The sequence below is a fragment of the Pithys albifrons genome, chromosome 8 (assembly GCF_047495875.1).
Source record: "Pithys albifrons albifrons isolate INPA30051 chromosome 8, PitAlb_v1, whole genome shotgun sequence".
Taxonomy (NCBI): Eukaryota; Metazoa; Chordata; class Aves; order Passeriformes; family Thamnophilidae; genus Pithys; species Pithys albifrons.
Window position 1 is genome coordinate 10,459,973 of NC_092465.1, and position 21,590 is coordinate 10,481,562.

Genomic DNA, 21,590 nt, shown 5'->3' on the forward strand with positions numbered 1-21,590 from the left:
AGGATGAACAGTCACACAGGCACAGAGCAGATCTGTACAAAAAAGGGAATTTCTACCTCATTTCAAGAGGAAAAAAAGGGCAGCCATACAGCTGAGATTGACAGAGACTGAGGATGGATGAGATGAGAGGTTGGATATGATCCAGGAAGGAATAAAAAACCCAGTACTTCTAACTTCTGGATGCAAAAGGAGTGTCTGTGAGTGCAGAAGGAAGTTATAGAAGAGGGGAGATCAGATCTCTAAGGCACATACCAGAGATTGGGGACCAGGAATGCCAAGGTTCAACAGCACTTGGCTCTGCCTCAGTGTTCAGAGCAGGCTGAAGGAACAGAGGTCTGGATGTGACAGTATAAGTGGATTTAGGAGCAGACTAATACCAAAGGTATATGGTAGAGGAGCTGTAGGTAGGAAAGGGTAAATGAAACTGTCACTTCTGCAGATCACATAAGCAGAAAGTTTGCTGTTCCTCCTTCTCAGGCCTTAGTTTTGGCTGACACTGTGCAGTATGACAATACTGTCACCCAGTTTTTTTGACAAGAGACAGAGATGCCACAGTGGCTTAGTAGGGACCTGAGCCACTGAAGTGTGAAAGGACTGTCACAGTGATGATTCTGCTCTGGTGCTTTTGACTCCTAAATCCCAAAAATATCAAGAGAAATAATGGAATTTGGCTCCAAAACACAGGGTGCCCAGAACAGCTTAGAGCATTCCTTTCCTTAAAATGAAGTGACCTGGAATTTGAAAACTAGGAATAGATGGAAAAGAGAAACAACAACTCACTAAGCATGAGACATAGGACTCCAGGTCATGAACAAAACAGGCTGAAATTCTCTCACCCTTCTCTTTCTTTCAAATCTATCTCAAAATCTCTGTAACACTCATTTCTAACAAAGAAACTCATACCTGAGTGTCAGCTCTAAGTCAGTGAGGGGGCTATAAAACACCTTTTTACCTTCACGCAGGCAGCTAATTCACTTGAAAGATTCTGCTAATGTTATAAACCTGGAATAGGAAACTCAAGTGAGTTGTAAATAACAGTGAAATGAATTGCTGTGAAAGCTGGCTCCTATTTTCTCTTAAAGTTGTGCTCAAAGACGGCTGTGAACAGCCAGAAGAGCCAGCAACAGAAATCAAGGCTGAAAAATTTAATTAGCAGATGAAATGAAGCCAAAGAGATTGAACAGTGGAAAATTAGATATCCATCAGGTGAAGATTTTAGTGATCATGGGGATTTTTGAGATACAGTAAACAGCATACAAGAACAAATTTATATTGTACAGTGGGAACCCCCTCAATCACTTCCAGCACTATCCTGGGGTAGGAACCACATCACTCTAAAACTACAGTGCACAGGCTCTGTCGGACTCCACAGATCTCTACGCATTTTAGGAAAAAAACCAACGCACACAAAGGACAGAGCTGGGCACTTCTCACAAAGGGAAAGGGAAGTTCCTTTGGAGGTAACCAACAATTGTTGCTGGACAGGCACTGGCCGAGATCATTCCTGTTCTCAGTCAAAGCATTTTATAGAGACCTACAGTCGATTTTGATGATCTCTCTACAAAAGATAAAAGGAAAATGTGCGGAAAGACTCTGGAGGCCAGTAATTTTTTTAGGGGTTGCAACTCACTGCATTTTACCATTTGGTTCTTATGCATTTACTCAGCATTTTTTTGTACATTACTATTCATTCAAATAATGGTTAATAAGCCTTAAAATTACTATTTCTGAAGCAAGGGACAAAATATACTTGACAGATCTTCCTGAGGATATAACTCTGAAGCAAGACTGTGCTTTGTATTTATAACATACTCAGTGCACTGTGGCTCATGTCTGCCAGCTACTGTCCCTTGAGTCTTACACCCCATTTCCTTGCAGTGGATCAGCTCCCACATTCACATTGTAGGAAATCTCCTGGGTCACCTGGCTGGCTGCACGAACTCCATATTATACAGACTTCAACTGAGAGACCAACCACATAATCCTGATGATTCCATCTTGTCTTGAAACACACAGTGACTTGGTTAAGGAATAAAACATATCAGGCATCAGAGTTAGACATGTTTCCTAAATAAAAATGGCTTGTCATTTTATGGTGTTAAAGCCAGAGGCAGAACAGCCTCCCATAGGGACAGCCAGGCTCTCTCATGTTTCTGCTGTGTCTGTTTCCAGGTGTTGCCATAGTTTGGGTTTCATAATTTGCCCCAAGAACCCAGAGTGTAAATATCAGTCAATATAATGAGATTAAGGCAAGAAAGAGCAGGCAGCACATGCTTTGTGCCTTTGAGTGTGTATCCAAATTCATATCTACTAAAATGGCCATGACTCAACTTCAGCACAAAAGCTGCCTGTGAAGCTTAGAATTCTTTAAAAGTCCTAAATGGACACAGCTGGTCTGCTCTGCCACAGAAATATTTTAAAGTAAAATACTTCTCCTAAAAATAAAAATGCAACAACAGTTGGCAGATTTCACTGAAGTACAAGAAAAGATCCAATAATGCCTAAATAGATGGAAGTAAGTGTTGCTTGTGCAGTAATCATTTATCCTGAAGTTTGTCTAGACTCCAAATCTCTGTCAAGAGAGAAGATTATAGAAAAGCTCAACAACCAGGAGGGCTACTAAGCAGATGGGTACAGTGCAAGTTTAGGAAGGAGTGCCAAAGGAAAGGGTTATGTGATCTATGGCACGAATTTTGATATCTGGGGAGAACATCACAGCAGGAAAATTTCCAAAGAAGAAATGGCAATCAGATATTTTCTAAATAAAACAAAAGGCAAATCACTCAATTGTCATTTGTGAGTTTTTAAAAATCCTGATACTTCCAGTTTGCATTATTAATTAGAAAGGGGAAAGAGAGAGAAAAAGCAGGGAAAATAAGCAGAATTAAAAATGTTCAGTACCAGCACTGGATGAAAAGAGACAACTCAAGAGGTAACTCTAAGGCACAGCCTTCCCTAAAGCTGTTGGAAGCAGATGGGCTCCCACAGCTGCATCCCTCTGGCTCCCACCAGAGAGATGCAAGTCTTCCTCTCACCAGAGTTGCCAGGAAAGGGTCCTCATCTTAAAGGATTCTCTGGAGCACAAGAACCCGAGAACTCAGGGTGAGAGCACAGACCTGAGGGGGGAAAATGGGAAACTCAGTGCTTGACAAGACAAAGTTGTTCAAGTCTGGGATGAAGAGGAGGGCCCACTTTTTGGAGAGAGTTTGTGTGAGTGCAGGGAGGATTAACACAGCAGCAGCAGGTAGGGGGCTTTTGTTAAGGTTGTGTTCAATATGGCACTGCTCTGTGGACAGATGGAAGGGGGCTTATCTAGACTAGGAGAAATTCATTTGACAATCAATCATACTGGTACACATTATTTCACTATTAATCTATGCAGGATCTAGGCTATTATGGAAAATTAAAACTTAAATACATTTCTACTCACTGCTCAAGCTACTTGTCTTTAGTAGAAAAACCACTTAATATTCCTGTTTTAAATTTCATCATCTTTTTTCCTCTCAACAGCTTGGAATAGTCAACCATCAGAAATACTACCTGCTTTTAAATTATTGTGATGAAAAATCTTTTTGTTTCTCAACAATGGCATGAGGTAATTCTGTTAATTCCTGTAACAGTTTCCTACTGAATTGGAATTATTATAAAGCTGAGGAAACTGACTGCAATCTACTTTCTAAGGATCATTATTGTGTCAATTTGAGCCAATTCAGCTGTTGTTTGAAATGCATAGCATACGTGTCTCATTTAATATTTTATTTCCAAATGCCTTTGTTTTTATTACCCATCAAATTGCCTTTCTTTTTAAAGCTCTAAATGTACTTATAAAATTGAAGATACTGACCTGGATATATTTTTCATTGTGTTTTCAATTATAAATTGTCATAATTATTCTAAAATAATTTTTTTTCAGAAAGGGGAGCAATATAAATAAAATCATCTGCCCATAGGCTCTCTATGAAACATGTTCTCAGGCTCCCCTGTAATATTAATCTTGCAGAGGGAATTCAGATGTTCATATGATAACAAATAGCAAATCTGCAGTGACAACGAAGTGGTGATTTGCTTTAAAATCCTTTCTAGCTAATCTGATTTTAGAAGACTCTGAAGCACACTTCCAATTTTAAATATTTTAATGTATCACAGCCACTCAATTCTGTGAATACACACAAGCAGGATTCATGCAGAAACAAATCAGAGGTATCCACATTGTATTCCCATTCTGGCATCACATATGGAGGGGACGAGTGCAAGTCACATCATCTCCTCATGCTTCAGTTTCCTCACCAGTAAAGCAATGTGGGGTGGTAACAGTCTTTGAGATCTTTGATTGAAAGACTATTTATGAAGAATACTTTGAGAATGGTGATTTATTTTAATTTTTGGGTTTTTAAGGTCTTTACATAAATCAGTGTGATTCTAAATTCAGACTTTGTAGTGAAGCAGGCTGAGATATTAACAAATAACTCACATGAGTTCACCATATACTGCCTACAGACACATTTGGGTGTTTCAGAAGCACATGCTGGTTTTCTTTCTTTTTTTTTTCCCTCTTCTTCATTTTCAAAGGAACAGGTGACATATATAGGTATGTTTAAGTACATGCCTTCACATCCATTTCTATGTTTAGAGTAAAAGTCTCAATTATTCATTATTTGCCTCATCACATGTATCAAAATATCTCCTATTTAAATACAGGAGATCCTACTCTTACGGCAAAGTATGTTATCTGACAAGAAATACACACATTTAAACTTATACACACATACAAATCATACTGTCTCTCACTATCAAGGAGGCTGCATATAACTGGTATAACTGGTGAGTAAAAGAAATTATTCTAATTTACATAATTAACAAGCACTGTAGGACAGACTTTAGTACAATACCCAACTGCACAGTCTCAACAGAAAAGCTCAGATAGTCCTCATTGATTTCTATCTCTGGCATCCGGTTACTGAACAGGACACTTCAGGAAACAGGACACCTCTGTTTCCAGCATTTTATTCCACTATAATTCATCGTGCCACGTCTTAAACACAAAATACAACACAGCATCCTGAGGGTCCCATTAGTTACCCGTATCCACCATGAGATTACCCACAGATTTACAAAGAATACCTTCAGGAATGTATCATCATAAAACACTTAAAGGCAACCCATGAACTGAGCAAACACCAGTGGGATACAGCAGAAAGAACACACCCCCAAAAAGAACACAAGTGCTGACATGAGTCTTTCACAGATCTTGTGTGCACAATTTAATTTACATGTTGTTCTTTCTTCCTCATGTCCTATCAGACTTACAGCAAGTAACTACTGAGATTGGCTGTGGTCTCTTTAAAAAGTTTCTTAGCCCAAGAATACCTCAATTATTAATGTTTTTATGAGTTTTCCATACAGAACTTTTGATTTCAAAACAGAACTGAAAGACTTTTTTTTGCCTAAGGGCATAAAAATGTACTTTAACTTACCCCTCTGTTTTTTGTTTTGGTTTTTTTTTCTGTTTTAAATAAATACACTGTGATGCTTAAACAGCCCACCTTTTAAATATCCTTTCCTTTTATGCATTGCATGGGTTTTCACTCTATGGTTTAAATCATATATTTGTTTGTATCTGAAAAGATAAACCTCACTCACAAGTGACATGGAACTTTCAAATTCCTGAGTGACTCCTGTCAATAGGGAGTTGTAACACAGGCATCTTATAAATCTCCTCTGTGAAGCATAAGGAATCTCAGCTAAGTGCACATGAATCTATTTCAGTGCCTTCTAGCACTATATTCTAAAGGGCATTTTTACGTTCAACAGGCAGAATTAAAATGCAGTTTTAACTCCCTCTCTCTGCCTCACTGGGCAGCTGAGCACAATCCTGTTGTACCCTAAGAGAGCAAGTTTACATGCACTCAGTCTCCCACGGCCCTGGTCCCAGGTCATGCAGCCAGCTCTTACCTCAATGGTATACTGTTCAAAAATCCGGAGCTGAAGGAAAATGTCTAGCTTAATCTTCCTCTCATGGAAGAGCTCTTCCATCTGTACCTGGGCCTCGTCGAGCTGCTGAAGGACGGATTCGATGTGGCTGATGGAGCTGTTGTGGGGGGTCTTATTGTTGGAAACAGCAGAGTCCCTGTAGCAAGGCAGAGAGCAGGGTTAAAGCTCAGCTTTAAGGAAGGCAAAAGAGCAAGAACTACACAATTGTGATTCTGCGTGATCCTGAGAAGCAAACCCAAGCACAAGGGGCTGAGGGAAGGTGTGGGCAACACTCATCTCTTCTACTCACTGAAACCCAGCTCTGAAGCATGGCACAAAGTTTGAACATGACACTGCGACCTTACACACTTGAGAGGGGTGGGGAGGAGAATGGTACATCGATCTCAATGGTTCTCTTGAGGAGACTGGCTGGCAATCCCCTTCAATCCTACAGAGTGACCTGTTCCAGCCTATACATGTATCAAACTCAGAGATGGTAATTAGCCACTTGGACCTTCACAAGTTAACTTTCAGCATTTATTACTTATGGACTAATTGAATCAAAATTACGAGTATTTTAGTCAAAGGGGTAGTGATGTCTTGATTTCCCCTGGATTATGTAGTATAGCAATGGATGTAGAATACAGTGCAAAAAACTCCACTGAAGGAAAACACCTTTCAAACACTCCAAGAGAGATTCTGACTGGTCTTTTCACTGGGGTAAGTAAAATGAAACATGACAGGTCAGATACTGCTCCATTTACATTTTCCATATACGGGCAGCAGAAGGGAGCAAACCCTTTAAACTGGTGGAATAGCACCAACGGGGAGTTTGCCGTACCTGAAAGAAGTCTTATCATGGACATAGGACAGTCCTGGCAGTTCTTTTTCTACTTGTGTTCTCACATATATATTAATAGGCTCACTTACAGTGTGTTACGCTCTCAGCAAATGTTTTTTCAGTGACTGTTTTATGGATAAATTAGGTATGCAGACATAAAGAGCTGAAATTTATCCTTGAATGTTCAAAAAAAGGTCCCTTAGCTTTCAGAAGGACCAGAAAGGAAACTCTGAGGCCAAAATTTAATCTTGGTCCTGGTACTTTGGCTAAAACAAAATTTAGATGCAATGGCTTTCTCCATCCAACCTGCTCAAAGGTCTGTGATAGCAGCTGCATTATTTGGCATATTTAAACCAAGGAAACAAAACACCTTATCAAAATACACAGCTGGAAAGACCTGTGCACTGGTAGGATGATAAGATGAGGTGGGTAAGCAAGCAGGTCTCCCCATCAATATTTCCTATCAGTCTCCAGTTCTGCCTTGGAGAAGATGGAGAGGACAACTGCAAATCCAACAGCACATGTCAGACTATGGGTGAACCAACAAACTCCCACATGTGCAGTGACCCAGCTGACAACACAGAGACAAGTGAAATGTCAGGTAATGCTGCCAAGTCACCAGGTTGTCTCAGAGGGACCAAATGAGACTGGGAGCCATTCTTCTGTCCAGCAAAGCCAAGCTGCTGAGTAGAGGTTCCCCATGGAGTCTCCCTACTGTGGAAGAGTGCTAGTGTGTTTCCAACTTTTAGGTTCTTATTCCCCTTATCTGGGTCAAATTTTCCCTCCATAAACATACAGCAAAGTATTTGTAGTTTCTACGGAACTTGACTGAAATGCTCATGCTTTGCTCTTTACAAATTATCATCACGTAGGGTCGGATCAAAACAACGTACAGTCAACCCAAAGTTAACCCTGTCAGCGAGCATAATTGAGAAAAAACCAAGTATAATGTTTTGCATGTGCTTTAAATTGAACTAGACACTGACACAGTCATTTTAGCTACGTTTAAAACACACCCTTGAGATACTAAGGCAACAAAACACACGTGTTTTTCTGTTTTCAGTATATACCTTAGGGGAAAAGAACAAGCATTTGCCTGAACATCTGAAGTCTAAGAATAAAATTACAGAATAAAATACAGAATACTATTAACTGCACAGTAGTTAGCTCTTTGGATGTGTTTCCCCTCTTTTTCCTCAAATACTTGATGTTTGATACATTGAACTTCAGATGTTCCAGCATTAATCTGAAGCAAGTACGACCAATTTCCCTTGCTTATAAGGGAATATTACACCAATATTGCTTTCTCCGGGTGTTGTGGTTTCTGCCTCACTCTGTCAGTCTGTTTTCAAGTTCTTGGTGATTACAGGGTTTCTCTCTGACTCTATATTAGAGCTGTACAGAGGAAGGAGAGATGAAAATAACTAGGTGAGATTTTTGAAACTAGAGGTTAATCTGAGGCTGCATCCAATCAAGTTCTGTTTCCTTCAGTCAGCACCTGTCTTCTATAAAAGGACATGAAATATGTCTTCATTCAAATGCAGGATTATTACTATTCATATATTATCTAAATGACAGAATGAATTATTCAAGACCGGTGTTGAATAATCTCTCATGGGACTTGAGACACATTTAGTTTTAGAAATTCCTTTTCATTAAACATTTCACTCTTCAAATCAAGCCACACTTGCATTTCTGTGACTGATGCAATACAAAGGTTTAAGTGTAGTAATCTAGTATTTTTTTAGCAGTCTCGTCAGATAAGGTGTTGACAATCCCTGGCTAGTCTGGCTTGGGAAAGATCTCCCTCCAGAAAAAAAAAAAACACTTCTGAGACTGGAATGCTTCTGCCACAGTGTTTCTTGCTCTGGTGATGAGAAATTCTGAGAAAGAATTAATATAAGATCTTTACTAATCTTTGAAAGGTTATGGATTAGATTTATAAAATTCAAGGAAATTATTAGGGAAAAAAATATGAAAAAACTTTGAAGAACAGAAGATTGAACTCAGTATATTGCTGCTGAGTTTGTTCAAAATGAACACTGTTAAAACCACTTTCAGTGCTTTAACTGGGAGAAAGCTCCATGAGACATACCCATTATCAAAAGCTCACATGCTGAACTACTGTAAAATAGGCAAGTAACAGAACTCCTCACTGGCTTTTTTTCTCAGCCCCGAACACTCCTGCTCTTTCACACCTCACTGAAGCAAGTCACTGCTTTGCCTTTCACAGATGAGCAGAAATATTGCCCCCAGCAGCACCAAAAGAACTGGAGTTCAAAAGGTTTGCTTTGCCTTGGCTGCTGAGAATGGTGATCACCTCAGTAAAACACTGATAAGGAAGATGAAAAAAGTTTCCAGTGTTAACCATGACACGTACAGAGTTGGCACCCAGGCCGGCTTTATTCCTGATAGGTATGGTCTCTGATGTAGTCACAGAGGCCCTGAAGACCTTGTGTGAAAAGTAGTCCCAGGCAATGCATTTGGTTCAGGCAGCTGAGCTTTCCTTCACCTATCTGCAGGAGACACAGAGTGCTATTACACAAATGATCTTCTCTAAAGCAATATCTGTTCTCTCAAAGATAAGGACAAGAAATGTAAAATTTTCCAAAGCTCCAGTAATTTCATTGCTTTTAACCTGTGTTATGACATGCTTGATAAGAGCAGTGTGCTTCATTCCCCTCTTTGTAGCGTTTGCAATCTTCAGCTATTCTTCACGGCAGGTACAAGGTGATCCATACTGTGAAATGCAATCTTGTGTTAAGGAAAGATTGTAGCAATTCAAGTTTTTCCTTTTTTCCTTTATCTGTGTGTTCTTTACTGTCACCAGCAGCCACAAAAACTGTTAAGAGTGGGCACAGACAGGCAGCTTCATGGTTTTTTTCACGCAGTTCTGCCTCACTTTTTGAAAGAGTCCAGGATCCCATTACAAGCTTTGGAGTTAGTCAGAGTGCTCCAAACCAACACTTGAATCGGACCATCTTGACATTCAGTGCTGCAAACCTTTGCATGTGTTCAGGGCTTTCATCCTCCAGACAGCTGTTCTCTCTGTGCCTGGTCTTACTTTATCAGAAGCAGGGGATCGCTTTGCACAAACATGTTCACCTTGTCCCACCTTGCTCACTGCTCAGAACAGAAGCCAGACACCAAACCCAGCATTTCTCTGTTAAACACAGCTGACACAAAACCTGCCTTGGCATTTTGCAAACATCTGGGTATAACACCAATTCTAAAAAAAAGTCTCAAAGCTGAGGCCACTATCTGTTTTCAAAGACAGAAGCTAAGAACTGGATAAGTTTACATTAAGAAAAAGCTGAAGTCCCACACACCATTTCACAGTTCACCTCTCCCCCATGCTCCACTGACTTCCAGCTCCAGGTATTACCCTGGCCACCACTATACACCACTTTCCTACTGACAGGTGCAGGCAAAAATCCTTTTGGCCAATCCCACAGCCAGAACCAGGACTCGCTGAATACAAACGTTTTCTGGAACTCCACAAACCACTCCAGGTGATGGGCTTATAGAGTGTCCCTTTCAGGCACTTTTCCATGGGCAGTCACACTGAAGTGATGCTATGCCAACAGGCAGGAAGAATAACCAAAAATCTTTAGTCCAGAATTTCACTGCCATTTTTGTGATCTCGCAGAATTGCCCTAAACTTTGCAAACAGTTTCTTTGCATACAGGGAAATTACCATGCAGACCTTTGAACTGTTATGGCTGTCCAGACATACATTCCTAGCAAAAACCCGCTCCCCTCTGGCAGCTCACTAACCAATCCCAGCATGTTTGTTTCACATTTTTCTCATCAGTAAAGATGAAGATGAATGGAACCTAGCTATGTCTACTCCTGACCCTTCCTCTTCAGCTCTAATCTTGGCAAGCAGTACCAGAGCTCAGATCGACCCCTCACTGTGATGCAGGCAAGCCAAATACAGCAAGACTGGGAATTTACATGGGCTCTCCAGTGTGGCTGCCCCAGGTTGAATGACAATCAAAACCTAGAGAAGCCCTCTCAAACCTCTTTTCTGACTCAGCGGTGAACACTCTGCATCCAGAATGACAGGCAAAAGTACAGAGGAAAGCTCAGCACGTGCAGTAGTAAAAGGCTCAAGGACTCCAGGAGAGCTCTTAGGGGCAGAGCTCCACCAGGGCCCTTCATTATCCATTCAGCTCTAGAGCATCTTAGGCTTTTCCTATCATGGCTCATGGTTTCCTGCACTTCTCAGGTGGGAAGTAAAGGCATCAGATTAGGAAAGCTCAGTGTGAGGAGGGTGATCTAACTCTCTGAGACAGTCCCTGGTGAAATGCATAAGACTTGAGAGATTTCCATATTATACATGTATACAGAACACAATGTAGATAAGAGTAACCTGTAACAATACAAAGATCGAATTAATAAGTGATGCACTGGACTTGGTTTGACACTCAGTAACACCCCTTAAAGGCAGGAAAACTTCACTGCTGTCAACAGTTAAAGGCACAGGAAAGCACAGTAAAAACAAAGAGAGATTTCTCAATTACTCTGCAAACATTCATTTGATGATGCTTGCAGATTGAGAAAGCAAAACAAAAACCAAAAACAAACCCCAACTTCTTGGAACTAGTCTCTTCGTGTATTTTAAATCAGGCAAAATGAGCTGTTTTAATTCATAATGCAAGTAGAACCAGCAGTATAAGAGCCTCTTTGACACTATGAATAAACCTCACACAGACAAAGATAAATAGAAGGGTGCTGCATGCAAAATGAAATAGTGAAGACTGTTAGACACGTGTGTATTTTATTAAGAGGAATACACTTCTACGTCGGGAATAACCACATAAATCACAAGGCCTTGGTTCTCAACAATTTAACAATCTTCTATAAATACCAACGAAAAATATTCACTTCAAACACATTTGTTTCAATTCACTTCACTGTGCCTATAAATAATCTCTCTGTCAAACAGGAAACCCATGCTGAGCCACAGACTACTCTAATCAGTCCACACAAATCACTGCTTGTAATTTCAATAAAACACTCAAAAAATCTGAAGAATTACAAATAAGCAAAGAATTAATAAACTCTCCCAATTAATCCTATCTGGCAGTTCCCTATTTATACACCCCCCAAACCATGGCATGCATCAGACTTCTCAACACCTGCCTTCCAGGTGGATGCTTACCTGAGCTGCTGGATTAGATCTTCTCCTTCTTTAATAACATTGAGGGTAGCATCCAGGGTGGCTGTTTGTTGCTGCTGAAACTGCTTGATAAGCTCCTGAACAGCATCCACAGAGTCAGCACAGACATCCTCTAAGAGCTCCTTCTGCAGATCTTCCATCCATGTCCACAGCTGGGAAGGAGGGGAGGGAAATATAAATCAGAGAGGGATTGAGATTTAACCCTTTTGCTCTCTAATTCCAGATCGATAGGCATTAACTAGGGCTGCACGTTTTACATGAAAACTACCTAAAATTTCTAAAAACAAAAAGATACATTTGTTACTGAGCCCATGTAAAGCAAGACAGTAAGATAAATACAATTATCAGGTAGTTTTATTCAAGAATTAATTTGAATTTCAGTTTATTCTATGAAAATAACTAATTATATTATTCTGATTAACTCTTTACACAAATAACAAATTACAACCTCCTACTGCTGTGATAACCTAACCCTTTCAGGAGCTGAGTGCTATCAGCTGCTATTAATTTCACATGCAGCTAAAGCCTGTTGCAGAACACACTTAAATCTTTGGTATGCATGCACAGCACTGGCTGAAGTCTAGCTGTGCCTGCTCAGCTATGCCTTCCCAGGATTTGGGGGTTTGTTTTTGATTTTTTTTTGGGGGGCTTCTAACACTGAAACACCCTCCTCAAAATGCACTTCAGACTCTGCATTTTAACTCTGGGAAAATCCAAACACAGGAGACAGCAATATCACCAATCAACCCCATGCAGATCCATTAATTTTAAATAGTCTTGACTACCTTTTTTAAAACCACAATCACAGCAACAAATCATTTGCAAGCGCTTAGATGAGAATTTCCAGCCAGCTGTTCATCAGAGGTCTGCACAGGGGCAGGCATGTCCCAGCAGCCTCTTGCTGCCTGTAAAGGCTTAAAGCGAACGGAGGTTTCCCCTTTAAGCTTGCTCTGAAAAGTGAGTGTAAAATTCCACCTACCGAGCTGGCAGCCCGCCAGCAAATCCTAATGACTCCACCAGAGAGCCTCTTTTCTGTGCCATGCCTGCCCCATTAACCCACATTTTGCTGGTATGTGCTGCGAGGTAGCAGAGAAGTACAGGAATGAGAAACAACACGTCACACCAGTGCACTGGGAAATGTCAAAGGACGCGGCACTGGCGGCAGCTTCTCCCGCTGTCCCAGGGAGCTGCAGAGCAGTTGGGCTCACAGGGACCTTGGGGTGCACAAGAAGGGGACGACAGATGCGTGTGGGTGGCAAAGAGCTGGTAAAACATTTGTGTTCCAAATGAGTGGCACTGCATTCCCATCCTACAGCATTTCTTCTTAGACTGTGAATTTTGCATGTCCACACAGAACAAGAGGATCAGGGACATCCGAGGCTCCAGCTGGCAAAGCTTCTCACAGCCAGGGTCCACACCTAAGGCCAGCCACCAAGTTCTACACTATACACATGATAAGGACTTCAAGGACATCCCTCTGATCTAAACCAAAATAGTCAAAATTGGAACATGTCCCAGCTCTGCTCACGATACCAGAAAACAGAGAGCCCAACATCTTGCGATCTGTCCCCGCCTCTACTACTGACTTCCTTGCTTGACAGACTTATAAAAACAAGTTTTAAAACATATGCTTAAGTGGAAGGCTTTTCAGATAGATTTTCAAAGTCAGCTTTGAATATTTTGGGTAAACAGCTCTGTTTATTCATAAATGGCATAATCATAATAGCCTGTCCTACTATTGGCCTGAAATGGAATGTATTTGCTCAGGGTATTTACGTATTTTCACATTCTTGGGGAAAAAGGCACAGTATAAGTGGACAACAATTAATAAAAGAAACAAATATAAGTAAGTAGTCAGGCTTGTGAAATAAATGAAAGAATGAAAACATATTTAAAGAGCCAAATGGAGAGCTTTTTAATTTGTTGCCTGAGGTCCACGTGATGAACTTTGGGAAGCCACCATAAATGAAAATGCATTAATTCCTTTATATATGAATGATATTCAGAATCTTTCCACTTTTGATCCAATACCTGCTGTCGTTCAAAGAGTAGGGACAGCTGGACTGACTATAACAGATGAGAACAGGTTGTTCAGCAATATTACTTTTTCTGCTTAGCAGATCTTCAAGCAATAAAGCCCACTGCAAATACAGAAGAGAAAAATGGCTAGGTGTATAAATGATCCTTCTGTTTTGAGGTGGGAAAGCCAGTATTTTTACTTTCTTTCTGTTCATTTCTTCTATTTAAGATACCCAAAAAAGCTCGGGAATTTCCTTTAGAAAAGTGAACATGAAGTCAAGAACTTGCTTCAAGGTTAGGCATCTGCTGTTTTCTTGAAATCATCATTAGAAAGGGCAGAGAAGAAAGTTTCCAATACCCCACTGCAAATTCAGAGGAAAATCCTGTTTGCAAAAGCGTCTCCAGAACCCAACTTTTGCCAGCAGCCAAAACAATTTTGACATTTAAGGTCCTAAATCACTTTTTGAGCACATTTCTAAATCAAAACAGTTCTGAAATACTTAAACATAAACAGTATTGTACTCACCTGGAACCAAAACAGTCATTAATTTCTGAGAGCACTCAAATATATTAACTCATATTAGCTTCAGATGTTTCCATTAATGACCTCTGACTGTAAGGATTTGCATAATAAAATCTATCAGAATGTAGGTCATCCTTGACTCAGAGGCCTTTAATCCTCTAGACTCCATCAATCCCTAGGAAACCCTAATACAAAGAATCAGTCAATATTAATAAGATTAGGAAGATCTTTCAGGAGCAATTCACAATAGGAACCTGATTCAAAAACCTCCCAGGTTATGTGCTACAACTAATAGCACCTGAAATAAATTGCTACCAAGCCCCACTTGTGAACGCCACAGCAATGAAAAGGTGAACTCCCCTGTCACTGCAACACCAGAGTCAGAAGAGCTCTTAATTACAAAATAGAAATCACTTCCTGGTTGCCACTGTTCAGGAAAATCACTCCCTATTAGGGATTGATGTTTCATTCCACTGCAACTATTTGACCACTTAAACAAAAATCTCAGCTATTAAAGTCCCAAATCACAAGTCACTTTGTGCATTTCCAGTTCATGCTGTGACCTACTCTAAACAGCTGGATACAGCTCAGACTGAGTGAACTGTTTCAATTTTTTAATTGAAATCTGACACATTGTACAGCACTTTTATTTCACACTTGCAGAAACTGAATTCTTTTATTCTTAGCACAATCAAAATTTGTGAGCACTTGTCCCATTTACCTACACACTCTAAACTATTGCTAAGGTATCACTTGATCCTGTACAGAGGGCATATGTAGATTTGTGCAGGCATTTCGCATATTAAGGCAATATTTCACATACACATGTGGTGACTTTGACTAAGTTTGCCAGTGATGCACATATCCAGAAAAGGAGGTAACTTCTGCACTGTATTACTTAACATGTACTAAACCAAAAATACAGAACCCTGGAAAACAATAAAGAAGAAACAGAAAAATAAATTTTCTGCTTCTTTTGATTGATCTGTGCTTTGGTGTGATTAGTTGGATATGGAAATATAATGCATTAATGGTTAAACCTGAATAAAGTCTATCAGAGAGATCCAGCCACAAATCTGACTCATGCAAACCACATGTAAAAATGTTGTAATTATCAGCTACGCAGAAGTCTCAGGCAAATACCTAGCCCTAAAATGTTCATGCTGAAGGTCCACAGAGGTTCCAGAATTGGGGCTTTATTTATCAAGGTAACCATGGCTTTAAACAGGAAAATTAATTCTCCTCTGATTCTTAGAACAGTGGAAAAGAAGAATGACATTCCTTCTTTCTTTTGGGGGAGCATCTGACACCTCTCATGTGGTGCAGCAACTTCTACATCTTTCTTGGATATAAAACACACGCATTTTGTCTCCATCCAAGAGATAATAGAGCTCTTTATTCCCAGCTATTTCATCTGATGCAATACCCTTCATTTTCCTCAAGTACTTAATGAGACCACTTACTGGAGGTTTGAAGGACATCTGTGCCTGTTACCTAGAAATTAATGTTTCTGACTTAGAGCAAGGGACCACTTCATACAAAATTTAAAACCTAAAGAGTTTGCTAAGAAAATCTTGTCTGCATGATTGAAATAACTATTAAACACTCAATGTTTATATGTTGCTATTTGTAAACGACAGAGATGAGTTATAATCCCATCAAAAGCAATTTAAAAACACTGAGTAATGAGACCAGTGCAAAGCACAGAACCAGACAGTTCAATATATGAAAATTACCATTGTACAGCATTTTTGCTAGTCATTCAAAACATGGATGTTAATGGGAACAAGCAACTTTCCAGGGTATGATCTACCTCTTTACTATGTCAGAGAAGCATCACACATTGGAGGGCAGGTCCCAAAAGGATGCTCATGACCACTCAACAAGTGAAGATTCAACATAGCAATGAAGACTAGAGCAGAATGCAGAAGAATTCATTGAAATACAGGGACTCTGGTGCCATTCCCTGAATTGCAATTTAAGTGTTCAGAGAACCAAGGGCAGGATGAGGAAAAAGAAAACTCTAACAGAATTGCTCCACTGAGAGATGTCCATCAGCCCTATTTTCCTCTGGTACTATACCAGGCTTATACAAACCTATCCTGAGCAGTAACATTTAGCTTTTTCATGATATGCATTGAGAAGTCACATAGAACCCAAGTTCAGGTTAATTTATGGCAGGACTTCAGTCTGAGCTTATGTTTAAGCACCTGTTCAGGTTTTGCATCTGGTTTCACCGCACAGCCTTTAGTACATTGCCTGTTCTACTTTGATTTCCCCACACCAACATGCTGGAGATAGTAAAATTTTCCAGCACGTTTAACTTTCATCAGTTGATGTTTATTCACACTTACAATGCATCCAGTCCTGCTTCAGCTGAAAGAACGGATGGTTGTTGCAAATTGGAAGCATATTTCAACAGCATTGCCCAAAGTCACGTTCAAGGTCTTGTGGAACCATCAAGAGAAACCCAGACAACGATGTCGGTAACGACAAGCCGCAAAGTGACCACGTGCCACCAATGAAGTGTCACATAATGACAGCACACATAATAAAATGTGACAGGATGGGATATGACCAAACGCTATATATGAAATGCCACAATAAGTGACTTCCATGGTAAGACACAACGGATGAGACTCCCTGGTGCGAAAAGTAATGTTGTCAGATACCACCAAACCAGTTGGGAAGAAATGATGAGTGGAAAGAAAGGGAACATTCTGTGAAAATATGCATCTGATCTCTTCCTAACCTCTTTCTTGCTTTTTCCCTTTCCCTCGCCAATTTCTTGACATTCATCCTTGGCTGGGCTGCATCTGGTGCTTCTGTATGCTGACACTTTTTAATTAGTAGCCTTGCCTATGGCAAAAGGATTTGCCCTGCCTAAACATCTGATGTTTTTTCCAAGACCTGCATGGACCAGATTGATACAGCACAAAATAATCTCCTCTCAAGGGAAACATGATTTGGGTAGCTAAGCTTACATCAGGGAGTGTGTAGATCCCCAGCCCAAGGTCATGTAAATGTATTTAGGGACTATTTCCTCTAGGAGAGAAAATTGGCTTATAACTGAAGAATCAGATGTCCATGTCCTGTTCTTCTTCTGCTACCATCATAAATTGTAAAAACATGTTCCTCTTCTAATTTTAATATGCTGTTTGTAATGATGAATCTGGATGTAATTAACTTCAGTAACTGTACCAAGCAAATTCCGCACTTGATCATACTGATAACAGGCTTAGAAAAGTTCTTCCTATATCAAAGATTTACTCAGATTTACACCAGTGTCATACAGTACAATTTGGAAACGGAGAAGCTTCCACACTGCAGAATTTACTGAAATAAATGCAGGTACCATTACATTCTCCTTTAATTGTTCACTGGTTCTAAATGTTTCTTTATGTCTCAAATGGAAGTTGCACCATCTCTGTCCTCTGTGCTTTTTGCAGTGACTGGCCACCTGCAGTCTTACCCTGATCTGCTGCTTGGAGCATTTTGTGCAACTTTGTGCAATATGCCCCAGGCATCTCAGAAATAAATAATTCGTGAAAATTCTGAATCATTCTGAAACTTGTTAAGGATTAAACAAACTGTGGGACCTTTCTCTAAGCAAACAACCTTGTTGAATCCATTGACTTGAACCACTACACTGACACCTTCTTAAACTCCTTGCATAACTCTATTGCACACGAGCACTTACAGTGCAACAGAATGTGTCTTTAGAGTGATGAGTGAATTACAGGAGTGAATTACAGAAGTAGCTTTGATGAACATTTCCTCAGTACACATATTACACTGTGTTGTATGCAGCAGTACAGCCCACACATGGGAACTGGGAGAAGCTTATCTTCCTCAGCTTCAGGCAATCGGCACAATGGGCACTAATGTGTCTAATAAAAGGGTACTCAATGAGAGCTGGCACATCCTATTTAAAAATGCTCATAAAAATCCCTTCCAGCTGCAGCATGAACCATTGTCATCTGGAAAACAAGGCATGCAGGCTGGAGACCCACCTCCATAACACACAAAAAACGTGCAAGGGCCCTCAAAAGCCAATGAGAATATTCCAGTGGAGCCATCATTCAGCAACAATGCTGGTGAATAGCCTGGAAAACATGTATAGCTAAGTGTGAACTCAGATGCTGTCTATAGAACTCCTTTGGCTAGCACATGGCAGAACGGTGGAAAGAACTTCTCTTCCATGTCCCTGCCTTTGCTCTGTGGCAGGTTTGACTTCCTGACATTTGGTTTATGTGGCTGCATTTACAAGCATTTAATTCTTATTACTTTGATTCTGTCTCACAGTTTTTTGCCATGACAGATGGCAGAATTTTATTCACTAGTGGTCTGGCTGTGCTTCAAACTCCCCTGCTCAAGAGCGGGATGTGCTGCCAGGATACCACAGCTCTTTTCATTCCCAGCTTCTTAATCCTTCATGAAAAAAATGTGCTTTTAGGCAAAAAAATGGACAGGAAACAGGGGCACCCTGCACCACCCCAGCTGTCCTGCTTCCTCGGTCCCAGAGGAACAAAAGCACTGTCCAGGACAGGAGTAATGTGCAAGGGTGTCAGGCAAATACTTTGTGGTGGAGATATTCAGAGAACAAGACCTTTTCAGAACTTCCAGAACTTGCCAGCAAGTGGAGTTGCTAAACTGAGTATCTCCTACATCACAAATCTCTATTCTCTAATGGGTGATTGCTCTGAAAAAAGGTCAATATTAGCAGTAAAAGTCAAACAACAAATTTTTAAGTTCAGTAACATTAACTTTGAGTCCTGGGTCAATTTACAATGAATGACAGGATTACATTATATACCCCAGAACCACTGTCATGTTTGCTCCATGATTAACTTCGATACATTCTGTCAGCTCTTCTAAGGAGAGTCAACAGCCACTGACCTCAGCCCCATGAGCTTTCTGCTCCCTGCTTCGCAGCAGCTCTGTCTCAAAGTGAGGAACAAGCCCTGTCAAAATTAGTGATCTACACTGAAATAATCTCCTAATCACAATGTTCAACTGAAGCAGAGAGAATTTAATTTCACAGGTCTTGGCTATCAAGTAAAATTAAGTTAGCAGTGCCTGCGATAAAACACTGTTACTGTTTGTGACTGACAGGGCAGACTCCCTCCATTACTCACTCGAGTAACCCCACTGATCCCTGTGGGGTGACCAAGGTGACCTCCTGACCACCAAGAATTTTTGTTACAGTACAGTAAGTTGTTTGACACGTAATGGTCCAGGACTTCACTCTCAGTTTATCATGAACTTATCAGAAAAGCTGTTCAGAGTGAAATTTTCCATACCAGGTATCTGCCTAAGGCTGAACTTGATGAATTTTGAGGTAAAAGGTCCAGAATGAGAGGAAGAGGGAAAAGAAGTTATTTGCCTGTGTTAGTTTTATTTCTGCTCAAATGAGGTGCTCCAGACCCTCCATGCTTTTAAGCAAGGGTTTGAAATTTTGCAGAGTTTAGCTTTAATGTCAAGAACATACATTATGTCATTCCTGTGAAAATTTTCCCAAATGTAGTCACTCAGCAGCCCTCTGCCAAAGTTCCACTTTGCACACGTTCAGTAACAACCTGTTAAGAGTCTGGCAGTTCATTTTTCTCAACATTCAATATTTTCTGACTGTACCCATGCTTCTGTTCTGTGGGCCAGGAAGGCCTGGCAGGCTCCACATGGAGCTGCAAGCCCTGAGCACCTCGTCCTATTGCTCTTTTGACCCACTGAGGACCCAGGACCTGAAACACTGCTCCACCTCTCTGGGTTTATCCTGCTGTCCTGCTGGACTCAGCGCAGAGTTGGTAATCTGAAGCCCACTGAGAAATGAGAAGCATGTTGGTAGAACATGCTTTTCATGCCCCAAAGAGCTATGAAACAATCACAGAACTGCTTTGCAGTAAAATTAAGACCCATATACTGTAAAAGGATCCAAATTCAGTTAAGTTCCTTCTTGCTCCTAAATTAGCAACTGCATTATCCTCCATTACAACAAGTAACACAACACACTTAAATCATCATTTAATTACGCAAGAGTATTTAAAATTTTTTTAATGATATGAAAATGGTGACAGTGCTCTTTCCTGTCTAAATTCTAATACTTGGACTGGTAAGTACACTCCTGAATCCTAAGTATAAAATTGTGAGACACTAAAATTTGAAGATTCAGACAATGAATTACAAGATGTTTTTATTATTTGCTTTGAGGTTTCTGATTCTTCAGGGTGTGATTTTATCACATCTGCAACCTTCTCTCTAGGAGGCTCAAAACTTACTCTCTTTCACACAAAGTCAAATGACAGCCAAGAGTCCTGTATTATCATTTGATCCCAGCAGCTGAAACCTCGCAGAAAAACATCAACTATCTTGAGATTTGTGATAAAAGTGCAAGATCAGGCAATCCTGACAATAATTGATTCAGATCTGCAGTAAAAACCTGAATTCAATCACACTTAATCCCGAGAGAAATTATTCAGGTATGAGACTGCTGAATGCATTTATCCCACTGATAATAATTTATAACTTTACCCTGGCATACAGATAATTGGATTTGATCTCCAAGGTACCAGGTTTCTGCTCACACCATCAGGAATGCCTTGCTCTAAAAGGGTATGAAAATAGTGACTACAATCTAAAAGAGCACAATGAATACTGTAGGACAGTGGGACACACAAAATCTTGTTTAAAGGCACAGTAATAGAACAACTACAATACTCATGAATTATGGCACTGGCAATCACTAAGGGGACTGCTCTAAATTTATGCCTTTAAAGTGTTATAAAGTGTTATTACCATACCAGAAATATATTGCATGTATTGTTAAGGTCACTTAAAAAAAATCAGAATTATTGTCATGCTTAATTGAGAGTATTTTTCATATTCCTTCAACTGTATTAAGTCTGTGTTTAGCACAAGGAATCCTCTTATAATGCTTCCACATGAAATGAACAGTGATTCAAGTCTAATGTAGTATAAAAAAGCCACTCAACTTTCATTGCCCATGGGATATCTGCATTGAAATGACTCCCTAATGCTGAAGAAATTCTAGAATG

General features: G+C 40.1%; 1 protein-coding gene across 4 annotated transcripts in view; it reads right to left on the bottom strand.

The window, feature by feature from the left end:
* The window catches only part of KALRN (kalirin RhoGEF kinase), a 500,698-nt gene that overhangs the window by 183,394 nt on the left and 295,714 nt on the right, over positions 1 to 21,590 (bottom strand). For 2 of the 4 annotated variants that reach the window (XM_071561941.1, XM_071561942.1), the window contains exons 13-14: positions 11,979 to 12,148; positions 5,953 to 6,127 (exon numbers count right to left, since the gene is read on the bottom strand). In XM_071561941.1, the coding sequence (XP_071418042.1) occupies positions 5,953 to 6,127; positions 11,979 to 12,148 (345 nt within the window). Of the gene's footprint in view, positions 1 to 5,952; positions 6,128 to 11,978; positions 12,149 to 12,781; positions 12,840 to 12,975; positions 13,043 to 21,590 lie in introns of those variants that run through there. The other 2 variants (XM_071561944.1, XM_071561943.1) reach the window with 2 other exon arrangements.